Source organism: Echinops telfairi, unplaced genomic scaffold (genome assembly GCF_000313985.2).
Source record: "Echinops telfairi isolate 266 unplaced genomic scaffold, ASM31398v2 ScPeMD7_7468;HRSCAF=8506_0, whole genome shotgun sequence".
NCBI classification, from domain to species: Eukaryota; Metazoa; Chordata; class Mammalia; order Afrosoricida; family Tenrecidae; genus Echinops; species Echinops telfairi.
Genome location: NW_022111369.1, coordinates 30,428,879 through 30,444,244, shown reverse-complemented (window position 1 = coordinate 30,444,244; position 15,366 = coordinate 30,428,879). Strand labels below are relative to the sequence as shown.

The 15,366-nt window shown below is 42.0% G+C and overlaps 2 protein-coding genes across 2 annotated transcripts; one reads left to right on the top strand and one right to left on the bottom strand.

Annotated features, from left to right (window-relative positions):
- The first annotated feature begins 14 nt into the window (after positions 1-14).
- Positions 15-2,058, top strand: LOC101656891 (casein kinase I-like). The gene has a single exon (XM_045284219.1). It carries the CDS (start codon positions 15-17, stop codon positions 1,074-1,076), a length of 1,062 nt encoding a protein of 353 aa, XP_045140154.1. The 3' UTR covers positions 1,077-2,058.
- A 7,988-nt stretch (positions 2,059-10,046) lies between these two features.
- LOC105978681 (non-histone chromosomal protein HMG-14-like) lies at positions 10,047-10,501 on the bottom strand. Its single transcript, XM_045284337.1, has one exon. The coding sequence runs from the start codon at positions 10,404-10,406 to the stop codon at positions 10,047-10,049; it is 360 nt and encodes a 119-aa protein (XP_045140272.1). The 5' UTR covers positions 10,407-10,501.
- Positions 10,502-15,366: the final 4,865 nt, after the last annotated feature.

Here is a 15,366-nt window from a genome sequence, read left to right as displayed (position 1 = left end):
CTGCGTTTCCCAGCATGGCGGGCGGCGGCGGCGCCAAGGCCGAGTTCTTGGTCGGGGGCCAGTATAAACTGGTCCGGAAGATCGGGTCCGGCTCCTTCGGGGACATTTATCTGGCCATCAACGTCACCAACGGCGAGGAAGTGGCAGTGAAGCGAGAGGCGCAGAAGGCCAGGCACCCCCAGTTGCTGTACGAGAGCAAACTGTATAAGATTCTCCAGGGCGGGGTGGGCATCCCGCACGTCCGTTGGTACGGTCAGGAGAAAGACTACAATGTCCTCGTCATGGACCTTCTCGGCCCCAGCCTCGAAGACCTCTTCAACTTTTGTTCCCGCAGGTTCACGATGAAAACGGTACTGATGTTAGCGGACCAGATGATCAGTAGAATTGAATATGTGCACACCAAGAACTTTATACACCGAGACATTAAACCAGATAACTTCCTCATGGGTCTTGGGCGTCACTGTAATCAGTATTTAGAACCTCCCGTGGCGAAGAGGAAAAGATACGTGACTGTTAATACCTCTCAGGACCTATGCTTCTCAAGATTAAACCAGCTATTCCTTATTGATTTTGGTTTGGCCAAAAAGTACAGAGACAACAGGACACGGCAACACATACCTTACAGAGAGGATAAGAATCTCACCGGCACTGCCCGGTACGCGAGCATCAATGCACACCTTGGTATTGAGCAGAGTCGCCGAGACGACATGGAATCCTTAGGATACGTTCTGATGTATTTTAATAGAGCCAGTCTGCCATGGCAAGGACTAAAGGCTGCGACAAAGAAACAAAAACACGAAAAGATCAGTGAGAAGAAGAGGTCCACTCCTGCTGATGTTTTGTGTAAAGGGTTTCCTGCTGAATTTGCCACGTACTTAAACTATTGTCGTGGGCTGCGCTTTGAGGAAGCCCCGGATTACATGTATCTGAGGCAGCTATTCCGCTTTCTTTTCAGGACCCTGAACCACCAATACGACTACATGTTTGACTGGACTATGTTAAAGCAGACCGCGAAGCCGCAGGCAGCCTCTTCGAGTGCGCAGGGCCAGCAGGTCCAACCCCCCACAGGCTTCTAAGCATGAATTGAAGAAACAAGCCGAGCAGATGATCGGAGCAGCATTTGCTTCTCCCCAGATCTAGACATTTTAGTTCATCTGTACACTAGCCAGTGGTGGTGGACAACCATTTACTTGGTGTTAAGGACTTAATTTCAGTATAAACTCGCTCTGGGCAGCGCTGGTGATGCCGTGTCTGGAGTTGTAGCTGCTGTAATTGCGACTATTAACTGAGATAGTGAAACATGGTGTCCAGTTCATCTGTACACTAGCCAGTGGTGGTGGACAACCATTTACTTGGTGTTAAGGACTTAATTTCAGTATAAACTCGCTCTGGGCAGCGCTGGTGATGCGGTGTCTGGAGTTGTAGCTGCTGTAATTGCGACTATTAACTGAGATAGTGAAACATGGTGTCCAGTTTTCTGGTGCACTTGAAAAAGTGAACTAAATGGTTGACACACAAAGTAGTGGAGAAATTGTGTATATGCCAACTTTTTTTTCTTAAAGCCTTTTATTTTGAACCACACTGCTTTGAGATGTCAGAAGACAGCACATACCATCCGAAGCCCCAGCAGGTTGGTTGCGATGCTGACCATTGCGCCTTCCTAGGGACGTTCCCTCCCTGGGGTTTGCAAGCTGTTGCCAGAAAACATCCTCAAAATGGTTGGCTTCTTGTCTGCAAGCCAGCTGATAAGATAGCAACCAGAGATTCCAGTGTTTGGGCATGTGAAAGACTGCTTACCTGTGCTAGAATAACAGCATCTACAGTGAAGACTTAACAAAACCGTAGTGCCTACTAGACTATCTGCATTAACTCTATAATGCTCTTGCTATTAAAGAAAAAAAAAAGTCACAGAAAATTAGTTACCATATTACAACTGAACATGTATATATGTTGCTTAGATAAATGTAATCACTGTAAACATCTATGTGATCTGGGATTTCGTTTTTATTTTGAAATGGGGGCTTTTTGGTTTGCAAGTTCATTAAAAACTAAACATTTTAAAAATGCTATTTTCAATTGCCTCATACGCATGTGAAACTTGAGTGTGTAAAAAGGAAGACCGCAGAAAAATCGATGCATTTGAACCATGGCATTGTGGGAGAGTATTGAAAATACCATGAACTACAACAGAATAAACAGATGTCTTGGAAGAAGTACAGTCAGAATTCTTAGAGGAAAATATTGAGACTTCATCTCACATATTTGAATTATCAGGAAAGATCAGTCCCCAAAGAAGGATGGCCCTTGATGAGATGGTTTGGCACAAAGCCTTCACCAATGGCCTCAAACATACATACGAAGGTGAACTCCCCCAAACGAATTTTTTTAAGGCTATGTATTTAATTTTTTTAAATAAAGCAACCTAATCACCTTCAAAGTACTACCCATTACACTTAATGCATTTGTCAAATCTGCAATTCTAGGAAGCATTTTTCAAATTCATCTGTTTGGATGGCTGACAGCATTTCCCTCATTTTTTCTTTACCTCTTCTACATCATCAAATTGTTGTCCTCTCATGTCCCTCTGCACTGCAGAAACAAAAGTTGCATGGAGTGAGGTCGGGTAGGTAAGGTGCATGGAGAAAGAGGGGCACGCTGTTTTTGCCAAAAACTAGCACACTAAGATGACTGCCTTAGCAGGTGCATTGTAGTGGTGGAAAAGCCCATCTGCCACAAATAAGGCATTTTTTGTCTGAAACTGTTAGGCTGTCTTTTCAGAACTTCTAAATAGAAAGCTTGATTAACAGTCTGACCTGGTGGAACAAACTTCAAATGCACTACGAGTTGACATTTTTGGCCATTCAGGAAATTGATGGACATCCAGAACGAGTTTGTCATCAATCAACATTTCACCTTTTTTAAAGCGAGAAAACCACTCGTACCCTTGAGTTTTTCCCTCACAAGTTTTAGAGCTCTCCTTGTAAGCTATGTTCAACATCACAACAGTTTCTGTGGCATTTTTCCCAAGAAGGAAACAAAATTTCACAGGTGTACACTGTTCTGTTAAATCGGCAATCACAAAAAAACGAGGTTCTAGTGAAACTGCTTTTATGAAAAGATTCACTGTGACCAGAGAGAACCTTCCCAGGTTACTCCACTGGGTGCACTAACTCAGAGTGAGTTGCGTGATGCTTGACTAGCAGGAAAAATGCATACTACAAATGCTCCATTCCATCCAGCAAAATTCTGGGTTTTTAATGGGTACCCCCTCATAAGAACAGTTATTCAGATGTCATAGGATTGGGCAGTGTTTTGTTCTGTCAAACATAGGGGTGTCAGGAGTCAGAACCAACTTGAAAGGCATCTTACCACAAGAGCACTTGCAACAATACTAAGGTGTTTTACTTTTTGTTTTCTTTTTTTTCTGCCCCCCCCCTTGTTTCCCATCACCCACTCCTCATCTTCACCATCCATGACTTTTTTTCTCTGTTTTACTTCAGTCAGGAGGCATCAACCCTACTCTGCCATACCCACCATATCTGCTGCTCCATTCCGGGTGAATGCCACTATCCAGTCCAGCACCACTGGACAGGAGACTGATGGTGACCAACCTCAAAGAGACGTCTTTTAGCTCTTCTTCATAGCCATGAGACAGAGAATTGCCCTCAACCCCCCACACCTATCATATACCTACATCCACCCAGTGACCCAGTGACGGGTGGTGAGCATCCCAGTGCTGCTGATTACCAGCATAGTAGCACACCCATCCTGTTACTCAGATATACAAAGGCAAGTAAAATATTGCTACTAGGGTTCCAATTCTTTAATGAATGGGTTATCTGAACAAAATGTATATTTGTTATCAAAGGATAGTTGCAGACAAAAAGCTCAGTATACATTTGTTTTTGTCTCCCTGGGGTGCCTTCACACACACACACACACACACAAACAAGGCTGCCACGGGTAACTGTTGAGTTGATTCAATTCAAGGCAGAGAGGTCAGCTCAGAAGGTTATGGTGATTGTATGCTAGGATTCAAAAGGAGTAATTAAATGGATTTTTTTAGAGGATACAGGATGTTCACAAGAGATATTAGGAAAAGATTTTTAAGGAAATTGAAAACTGAATCACTTAGAAAAGTACTCGGAACATTGTGCTGAGAAATGATTTTGCCATCGTGATAATGCACCTGATCATTCTGTGACAACAGCTAGGGTGGTCCTGTGAGAATATGGTTGCAGATTCTTACCTCATTCTGCACGACAGTCTTGATCTTGTCCCTTCTGACTTATTTTTCCTTCTCAAACTTGAAGAATGTTTTAAAGCAATACAACTTGAGTTCCTTGAGGATGCCAACATTGCATTTTAATATGGTGTAAATTGAAGAGTGCGGAATTCTTTGGGCAAGAATTTTCACTGCCATTGAGTCATTTCTGACTCATAGGACAAGTAGAACTTCTTCCAAGGTTTCCTAAGGCTGGAGTAGAAAGTCTCACTTTTCTTCTGCAGAGTAGCTGGTGGTTTCACACGCCCTACCTTGAGGTTAGCAGCCGAGCTCTGGTGGAACAGTGGTTATGTGTTGAGAAAGAATTAGAAAGACGGAAACATCATCTTACAAAGTCTATGAAGCTATATAAAGAAGATGTCAAGAAATAATAGCGTAACATTCTAATATTTTTATTTAATAAGAGTTTCTATGATTTTATATCATAAAGAAAAAGACAAAACTCTAGAAGAACAACACAAGAACCAATGAGCAAAATACATAGAAAATTAGAAACCATACAAATATAACAAATAGAAATTCTAAAGATTAATACTAAAATGCCTAAATCAGTAATGCGTTAGAAAGGCAAAGGAGTATAATTGAATCAAGGAAAGACAGATTTAGCAAAATTGAAGACAAACTTCTTAATATTAATCTATCAGAGCATAGGTTCCCAAATGTATTTGGTCTACTATCCCCTTTTCTGAAAAAGCACACCTTAGCACACCCTTAGCAACTTAAAGCTTTTGTACTGTAGCTCATAATCCAGGACGAAATGTTATCTGCTTTTGTAGCACCCCTGAATCATTCCAATGCCCACTTTGGGAACCACTGTATTAGAGAGACCATCAAAGCACACCAACTCCAAAATTAAGAAAGCCTAAGAGTTATGTGGGACCCCATCAATGGGAAGGACATGTGATTAGGACTCCAGAGCAAGAGTGGACATGAAAAGCACCAAGAAAATTACTGAAGATTTGTTTAAAGAAAACTTCCTTAATATCCTGACAGATGAAGAGATAAGCACTTAAGACATTCAAAATAACACAAATTGGATAAACCCCAAACAAAAAATCATGAAGACACATCACAATCAAACTTCCAAAATCAGAAATCAAGAAAGAATCCCCAAATCAGGTGAAAGACCATTGCAAACAGGGGGAAATAGCAAATGCAAAGGCCCTGATACAGAATTGCGCCTGCCATATTTGAGAAAAGTCAAGTAGGCCAGCCACTCTGGCTGGTGACTGATGAGTGTAAGAGGAGTAGGTGATGAGAGATATAATAGGGTCTCAAGTAGACAAAATCAAACCAAACCCACTGTTGTAGAGGACAGCTCTGACTCACAATGACACTCTAGGACAAAGAACTGGCCTCGAGGCTTTTCAAGGCTGTAAGTCTTTACAGAGGCTGATTGTCTCACCTTTCTCCTGTGGAGTGACTGGTGGGTGAAAACACAGATCCTTTGGTTAGCAGCCCAACACGTAACTCACAGCAACCCCGGAGCTTCTTTCAGGGTCAGAAGGAATACCAAAATACAAGATTGCACAGGTCATGGGAAATTCTTTGTCTTTTCATTTGGATGAAATGAAGTCACTGGAGCATTTTTACCAGGGCAGTGTAATTTTCTGACCTATATTTTAAAAGGAGCATGTGACGATGGTGCAAGACTGAGCAGTGTTTTCTTCAGTTGTACATATGGGTTTCTGGCACCTAACCACAACAATAACAATATGAGAGCTGAAAGAAGACGGGGCAGAGGTAGAAGCAGTCAGGCAAGTTCAGAGGTGATTGTGACAATGGAGGTGAGACCTGATGGTGGCTTGGAGTAGCAGTGGAGTTGGTGAGAAATATTTGGACTTAGGGCATGCTTCCAAGGCAGAGCAGACAGAATTTGTTGGTGGATTGGTTAATAGATGTGAAAGAAAGACTCAAGAACGACTCGGCAGTTTTTACTCTGAGAAACAAAAAGATGCAGTTCCATTTTTGAAGTGGGGGCCTTATCAAGGAAGACACTCGAAGTGCTAAATGTCAGAGGACACATGAAATTTGAAGTGCGTGTGGAAGAAGTGGTTGATGTCTAGTACGCTTGCTTGCCCAAATTCTAATATCATGACTTTCTGTCTTTACCCGAGGTCTTTTTGTTTTTTATTTACTTGTTCACTTTACAGCAGTCCTGTTGACTACCAAAATTGCCAGGGAATTGATGTCTACCAAGCCCAGCCTTTACCTAACAACTGATTGAAATTGTATAAAATCCCATTTCCCTGAACCTTTGACTAGAATACATCTGAAGCTTGTGTTTTCCACTGGTTCCTAGAATTTCCCAAGCAAAATTGAACTCCAGTTTCTCACCAGGGCAACTGGTTTGATAACTCTGCATTGACTTCCTCTCGTTCTTTACCTTATTTTCCCATCATCTTACTTTGCCACACCCTCCTAAAAATGAAATGCAAATAGCAACAACAGCACCTACTTATCCTTCGATCCTGTTTCAGAGTCTGCTTCTGGTGCAGCTGAACCTAAGACAGTATAATAGACACCCAAACGGCAGTTTGAAAGCAAATGAGCATTTAGTAGCATCAAGTTGATAGTAGCATCAAGACACAGGAATAATCCCAGGATTTATTAGCATATGGGGTCTAGAAGAATGAATAATCAATGAGTAAGTGTAGGTAGAAAATACAAGTCGACCAAACATTAGTTTGGACCCTTAGGCACACTGTCCAGACTGCACTAAAGGCATTGGCATAAACACGGCTCTAGGAATGATGTAAGACCAGTTGAAATGTTTCAATAAACTGATAAAGCACTGGATGCCTTCACTGATCTAGACCAGAAAATGTGGAAGATAGGTTCTTGGCCAACTGAATGGAAGAGATCAATATTTGTTTCCACTCCAAAGAAAGGTGATCCAACAGGATGCTCAAATTATAGAAAAATATTATATCACATGCAAGTAAAATTTTGGTGAAGATCATCCAATAAGGGTTGCAGTCTATCGACAGGAAGTTGCCAGGGGTTCAGGCTGGATTCAGAAAAGGATGTGGAACAAGAGATATCATTGCTGACATCAGATGGATCTTGGCTTTAAACAGAGAATACCAGAAGATATTTACTTGTGTTTTATTGACTCTGTCAAGGCATTTGACTGTGTGGATTACAACAAACTATGACTATCCTTTAGAAGAATTGGAATTTCACTCATGCAGAACCTGACCGTGGTTCAAGAGGCAGTAGTGCTTTAAAATCAGAGCGGTGTAGGTCAGGATTGGTTCCTCCCACCAAGCGTATTCAAGCTTCCCTGAGCAAATCAGCAGGGAAGCTGGATGATATGAAGAATGTGGCATCAGGATTGGATGAAGGCGTATCAACCACCTGCAATATGCAATATACAATCTTACTTGCTGAAAGTTAGGAGGTTTTGAAGCATTTGCTGATGAAGATCAAGGAGCAGCTGTCATGAAAGTGGGGAGAAAGTCGAAAAATAAAGGAAGTATTTCAAGCAATGACTCCTGGACTCTCTTGTAGATCTAAAGAATCAGGTCTTTGTTAGGTCACACTGAAAATCTGCATTTCTGAATGTTTCTCAGACATTTCTTGAATTACCTTTGAAAGCCATTGACCCTTTAAAATGTCCACCTTCCACTTTTACTTGGGGATGGGTATTGGGGTTGGTAGTATAGGTAGCATGGCATAAGAAAGCTGTTATTTTTTACAAATAAGAAGTAAAAACACAAACAAAAGCTACCATAAGTGATTTCCAATAATTCTCCTTACTACCTAAACAATTCAAGTCCTTGTTGCATATACACTTTTGAATTAATTAAATATTCACTTTGTTTTCTTTTCAGGAGTTAACGCTTGCATGACTTGATATTGTAACTTGCTGTAAATTTCCAATCTCAAGGTAAATCGATAACCCAAACATAGATTATAGGGAATTTGATGGTTTCTAAAATGTAAATTAGATCAGATAGCAAGCTTAGATACTTTTGTTCTAACTAGGACTCTATATGGAGACCTTTTTGTTTATTTTATACCTTTGCTTATAAATATAAGTGAGGTCTATTCAAAAGAGTTATCTCAGGAAATACAGGCTACATTTTCAAAAACTCCTTAGGAAATGCCTTCAGAATCCATGGAAACTACATTTGCCTGGCACATGTTCATCCTGAATTGTCTTAAATTCAAAATGAATTCTACTAACACATTTAACACAATTGTATGATTCTCATTAACGACTACAGAGTAATCCTAAGAATGCTCACAAGACAATGTTATGATTACAGTTTCAACCAGACTATTTCATGGGAGAAAACTCTCAAAAGGTGTTTCTTCAGGAGAGGAGGAACAGCTGTAGCGATTCACAAGCAGGATCAAAACTGTTTCCATTCATGTTTGTATCCTTAGCTTCTTGTCTTAGAGATGACTCCATTGTATAGCAAATAAATAGAATTGCCTCCTAGGGATTCTGAGGCAGTGATTTTTAGGTTAACAGATGTTAACAGCTGCCAGGTCTTGCCAGGTGGCTGGTGGGTTTCAAACCGGTTCGCTCTGGTTTTATCCCCTGCTGAGAATTTGCCTTTGTACCCCAGATATACTGAAAAAGAATACAGTTTCACCAGATCCTCAGGTGGGTTGGAGGTATCCATAATCTGGGGTGGAAAAGCAAATTCTCAGCAGGGGCTGTCACACCAGTTTGGAAGCCCTGCAAACAAAAACAGCATCACTTCCCCTGTAGGTGGGTTTCATCAAACACCCTACCAGCCACTGTGTACAAAACTTCATAGAAGCACCATGGTGCCAAATGAGCATCCTCCCCACCCACTCTCTGCCTCACCTCGCTTCCTATGCTTCCTGTGGCTCCCAGGTCTAATTCAATAGACGTTCACAGAAACACTCGCTGTTAAAAACTTGAGGTAAATTTATATTCTCACTATGTTCGGGGTTGGCCCAAAACATACACGAATGATTTAAAGGAGTCTATTAATGCCAAAACGAATCTAAAATTCCCTGAAGTAGCTGCTTTTTTTTTTGTAACTGGCATTTTATTGGTTGTTTTGAGATCAGTACAGAGACCTTATGAACAATTTGTACACAATCCTTAATGCATGTACCAAAATCCTAAAATGGCATTTAGATAAAATTCGTTTCTAAATTCCAGTGACTTTCCAGCTTTAAATTTAGGGTCACATTTTAAAAAAGAGATTACTAAGTACCATTATCTTCAAATGCTGGTAAACTTACATCTTAAGTCCCACTAATTCACAATTCAATGTCACACACACTACACACTCAAATGTTCAATCCTTCACAGCACGTAACAAAGTGACCGGGAATGCGGGACTACCACGACCACAGGTGTTACAGAATGCACAGTTCTGACGAGAGCCGTGATGGCAGAATGGTTTTCAGACCCAGTTCTTTTAAGAGAACAAATGGGGAAACAAAATTTTAAAAGTTCAAGTCATACAAATGCATGACAGTGACTCCAAATTTCCATTAAGTATGTTTTGTATAAGGGATACAAAAACATCCCCCATCCCATGGAATGTTATGTTGACACCCAAGACAGTCAAATCTTCCCACAATTCAACATCCCACTATTTTCTGGTTGTACTAAAAAATAAACAACCAGTAAATTATTTCACATCTTTAAAAAAAGCATTTACACTAAAAAAACAAAAATGAGATGAATTGAGATTTGCTTCTTCTTAAAAATGTTTCTAGAGCTAAAAAAACTTGCATTTACAAAATAGTTGATAAAAATATTCCTCTAGATTGTACAAGAAGGGAGATAACGGGACCCACTAATAAGACATGATAAACATTCATCGGACTTGGCTTCTTTTTCTCCGGCTTCATCGGAGGCTGGGCTCTCCTCGTGCTTCATGCCTCCATTTTCAGCAGGTGAATCTTCTCTAGCTTCTTGCTCGGCTCCTTCCGCCTGGTTTCCCTTTGCCCCTCTTTTCCCTTTTGCTTGCACTTTTTTGTCCGAAGATTTATCCTTTCCTGGTGCCTCTTTTGGCTTCGTCTCCACTTTTGCAGGCGAGGGTTTCCCTGACAATCTGGACGATCTCCTCTTCGGCTCCTCCTTCACCACCCCTTTGGCCGAGCTGACCTGCCTCTTGGGCATCTTGGCTGTGGGGAGGGCGCTTGCAGGACGCCTTCGGACCGCGGGCCACCGAGAGCCTTCTCGAAGCTGGATCGCCAGGCGCTGCCGCTCTGCCCGCCGCTGCCGTGTCTTTTGAGTGCTATTTTATTTTCAGTAACAATTTTCCCCCTGTCGGAAAACCCACCAGTTCTTCTTGTCGTCGCACCTGTGTTCTTCAGTACAGAGCTAAGCACTGTTTGGGCGTTCTTAGGAGATGGCATAGAATCCATATAGCTGGTAGCGACCTCGTGAAGATTAGAACAGGGTTGGGTGTTTTGGGTCTTTGCTGAAATCCTCATGGAGGAGCCCCTGCGTGGGGGATTTGAATCACCAACCTTTCAGTTAGCGCAGACCCATTTGCGCCACCAGGACCCCCAAGCTTATATGAGTTTATCATACCAAGTCCACCTTCTTGCAGGTCCTCAATTTCCCACAACAAAGTTGGCAGCAATACACTAAGAGTGAGCTTCCAGAAGTTCAATTTAGATTCAGAAGAGGACTTGGAAAAGGGACATCATTGCTGATGTCAAAAGGGTCTTGGGTCTAAAATCAGAGCATACAAGAAAGATGTTTACTTGTGTTTTATTGTCTGTGCAAATGTATTTGGCCCTGTGGATCATAACACACTATGGGTAACCTTGAAAAGAATGAGTATTCTAGAATACCTAATTGTGTTCATGGATCAAGAGGCAGGTGTGTGAACAGAAAAGGGCATGCTGCATGGTTCACAATCAGGAAAGGTGCGTGTCAAGGTTGTCTCCTTTTATCATACTTAATCAATCTGTGTGCTAAGCAAATCATCAGAGAAGTTGGATTATACGAAGAAGGATGCAGTGTCAGGACTGGCAGAGTGTTTATTAACAACCTTCAATATGCAGATGACACAACCTCCCTCGTGAGAGGCACTGGAAGCACTTCCTGATAAAGATCAAGGATTGCAGCCTTTGGTATGGATTCCAACTCCATGTAGGGAAAACCCAAATCTGCACAACTGGACCAATGAGTAACATCATGATAATGAAGAAAAGGTGGAAGTGGTCAAGGATTTCACCTTGCTTGCATCTACAAGCAATGCTCACAGAAGCAGCAATCAAGAGATCAAGCAACAAGGGACAGGACCTCTTTAAAGTGTTGAAGAGCAAGGATGTTACTTTGAGGAATAAGGCATGCCTGAAGGAAGACCAAAGAAGAATTGAAGCATTTTAATTATGGTGCAATCTCTGATGGCAAGACTTTGACTTTACATACTTTGAACATAGTCAGGAGAGACCAGGTCCTAGAGAAAGACATCATACTTGGTACAGTGGAGGGGCAGCAAAAAGAGGAAGGCTCTCCGTAAGAGGGATTGACACAGTGGCTGCAACAGTGGGCTCAAACATGAGAACAATTGTGAGGATGGAGCAGGACCAGGAGGTGTTGTGTTCTGTTGTGCACAGAGCCTCTAGGATGCAGAACTGACTAGATGGCTACTAACAAAAACAATATAATAACATGAGGTTACTTATAGTATTGATTGTGACTGGCATATGTCAATGGTAAGAGTATGAGAGTGAGATTACTCTATTTCTTGTCTATCGATTTTCAGGCCCATTTCTGGTTGTAGTTGTTAGGTGTGATGGAGTCAGCACTGACCCATAGCAACCTTACACACAACAAAGCAAATCGCTGCATGTTCCTGTGCCATCCTCACAATTATTCCTATGCCTGAGTCCATTGATGTAGCCACTGTTCAAGCCGCCTTGTTGAAGGTCTTCTTCTCCTCACTGCCCCTCCACTTCACCAAGCATGGTGTCCTTCTCCAGAAACTGGTCTCTTCTGACAATATGTTCAAAATATGTAAGGCAAAGTTTTGCCATCAGAGGCAGTGCCAGAGGATGGACCCTTTGGGTCTGAGGCACTTGAATTGTGACTGAGATGGAGTTGATTTCTCAGAGTGCCCTTGACCAGGGTGCAGGGAGCATGACTCAAAGTAAAGAGAAACAGCTACAAAAGTCTGCTAATGATGGCAACTTGGAATGTGCAACATATGATTCTAGGAAAATTGGAAGTGGTCAAAAGTGAAACGGAACACATAAAGATTGATATCCTAAGTATTAGTGAGTTCTAATGGACTGGTAGTGGCCACTTTGATTCAGTAAATAATGAGATTTATTATGCCAGGCATAACACAATCAAGAGGAATGGTGTGGCATGAAGTACAATGCTGTCTGTGATAGGATTATGTGTATCTGCCTTCAAGGAAATCCATTTATAGGACTTCACAGATTTCCTTAAATTATTTTGAAACCATTCCTGAGATTCTTGAGTGTCAACCACACAAGCCACATCTTTTTTAATGCTTCAATTGTAAACATATAGACATCTGCCAATTTGACATTTTTCTCATGCACATTTCCACGAGACCAATTATATAAATCATCTTGTACAATCATTACCAATACCTATTGCTAAAATGTTCTAGCACAAAAAAACAAAAACTCTTAACACTGATTTACAACACAATCTGAAACAATGTCCTGAATAATTATTTGTCTTTCCTCTCCTTCCTTCTGCCCCTTATATCTTCCTTAATTTATTAATAATCTGCTAAAAGTTCAGGGAGAGAATTCATTTTTAGATGTCAGACATTCTTTCCACATCCAGAGAATTCTGCTGTAATTGACTGAAACCATTTCAATGGAATTCGTGCCAGCTATATTTTACTTTATAGCTTAGATGTAAGCAGTTATGGACAATATTTATCATAAGGAAAAGAGAACTGCCCGAAATCAAAATGAAATGTGATGGATATGGCAGCTAGAGTTTATGTCCGCTTGAACCTGTGTGAAAGTGTAGGGGTGGAGTCTAACCTATCCAGCAGATCCCAGCGTGAGGATGCGTGGCCTTTTCATAACATAGATAGTGAGAAATTCTTTTGCCTCTGGTCCTTTGCCTTCCTCCTTGCTGAGACTCTATGTCGGCTTCCAGAAGCTGTCCCTTATGGCCTGCTAATCCAAGGAACCAATCTCCAAGCTGATGGCTCCCTGCCAAGCCCCCACCAAGCTTGGATATGCCTGACTCTGCACCTACCAGCCTGTGATCTCCCTGTATCCTGCTGTCCCTGTCTGTGTCCTTGGCCTCTGGCTACATGGGTCTGAAGAGGGTTCCAGCTTGGACTGCACTGTATATATAGAATTACTGCTTGATATAAACTGCTTTCTTATACTTGCATGAGAATGTCACTGGTTGTGTTTCTCTAGATAAGCCTAATGTGATGATCAAGTTTTTAAATGATTTTTTGTTCTTTGATGTCTGATACCTAATCCCTTCAACACCTCATGATCACACAGGCTGGTGTGCTTCTTCCATGTGGGCTTTGTTGCTTCTGAGCTAGATGGCCGCTTGTTTACCTTCAAGTCTTTAAGATCCCAGACACTATGTCGTTTGATAGCCAGGCTCCATCAGCTTTCTTCACCACATTTGCTTATGCACGCTCTTTTTCTTCAGCGATTGTGTAGGGAAGATGAGCATCATGGAATGCCAGTTTAATAGAAAAAGTATTCTTGCATTGAGGGAGTACTTGAGTGGAAGCCCAATGTCCATCTGCTACCTTAATACTAAACCTATAAATATATGCACATAGAGCTATTTCCCCATCCTCATATATAAATATATTTACATATGTACATGCCTGTATTTAGACCTCTATAAATGCCCTTTGCCTCCTAACTTTTTCCTCTATTTCCTTTAGTTTCCTCAGCCTTCATTTGGGTTTCAGTAATTCCTCTTGGTTACATTATCCTTGATCCCGCCCTACCAGGCCTCCCACACCCAACCAATTTGGATCACTTGTTGTTCCCTTGTTCCTGGGTTTGTTAACACCACTTTTTTCCCCCACCGCCCCCTCTCCCATGTCCCCCAGGAGCCATTGATCCCATTGTTTTCTCCTCCAGATTGTTCATCCAGCCTATCTTATTTCATACCATTGTGTGCTCACCTCCCCTATACAATCGCTGAAAACAAATGGGTGCATAAGCAAAAGTGATGAAGAAAGCTGATGGTGCCCAGCTATCAAAAGATATAGCATCCAGGGTCTTAAAGGCTTGAAGGTAAACAAGAAGCCATCTAGCTGAGAAGCAACAAAGTCCACAGGGAAGAAGCACACCAGCCTGTGTGATTATTGAGGTGTCGAAGGGATCAGTATCAGGCATCAAAGAACAAAAAATCAAATTGTGGGGAGAAGGAGAGGGTGTCCCCCACAAATCATCACAGATCCGGTAGGCGCAATTGTACAGCGATAATAAGTAAAGATTATAGTAAAGTTATAGAGAGCATGAAAGAGGAGAGATTGGAATAAATGGAGTCAGACACAATTCGTGGTAGCATGCTCACCTCAGCCCCGCTTGGTGGTCCTCGTGGGGGAAGCCCGTCCATGAGAGCAGGAGATAGCCTGGGGGACCGAGAACTGGGGAGAGCTCCTGGGCCCCCAGGAGCTGGTGAGAGCTTTTCTTTATTGCTAACCAAGACCAAGCATTATATCTCTTTAGGGAGACATGATTACAGGTAACCATACATCACAGGAAGAGGCAGTACAATAGGCATACACAGTGTAGGAAGGGGATCTATGATAGGCATAACCATAACAGGAAGGGGATGAGCTAGGGGTGTGCCCATAGCAATGGGAAGGTCTAGGGGTATACATGTGACAAGATGGGCAGACCCTAGATTCATGATGGCAGCCTAACCTTGGGGTGGGTTTGACCTCTCTGGTGTCTCCTACAAGGAAACAGACAACTACTATCCTTATCCGAAGGGAGTGGGCCCTACTTGTGGGATAAACAGTGGTGTCTGCTTGGTCTAGATGGTTGATAGCTCTTAGGGAGAATGACCCCTAATCTATTCTTGATGACCTCCAAGTGCATAGTCTTTCGCAAGCAGCTAAGTCTGGCATATATTTGGGGGA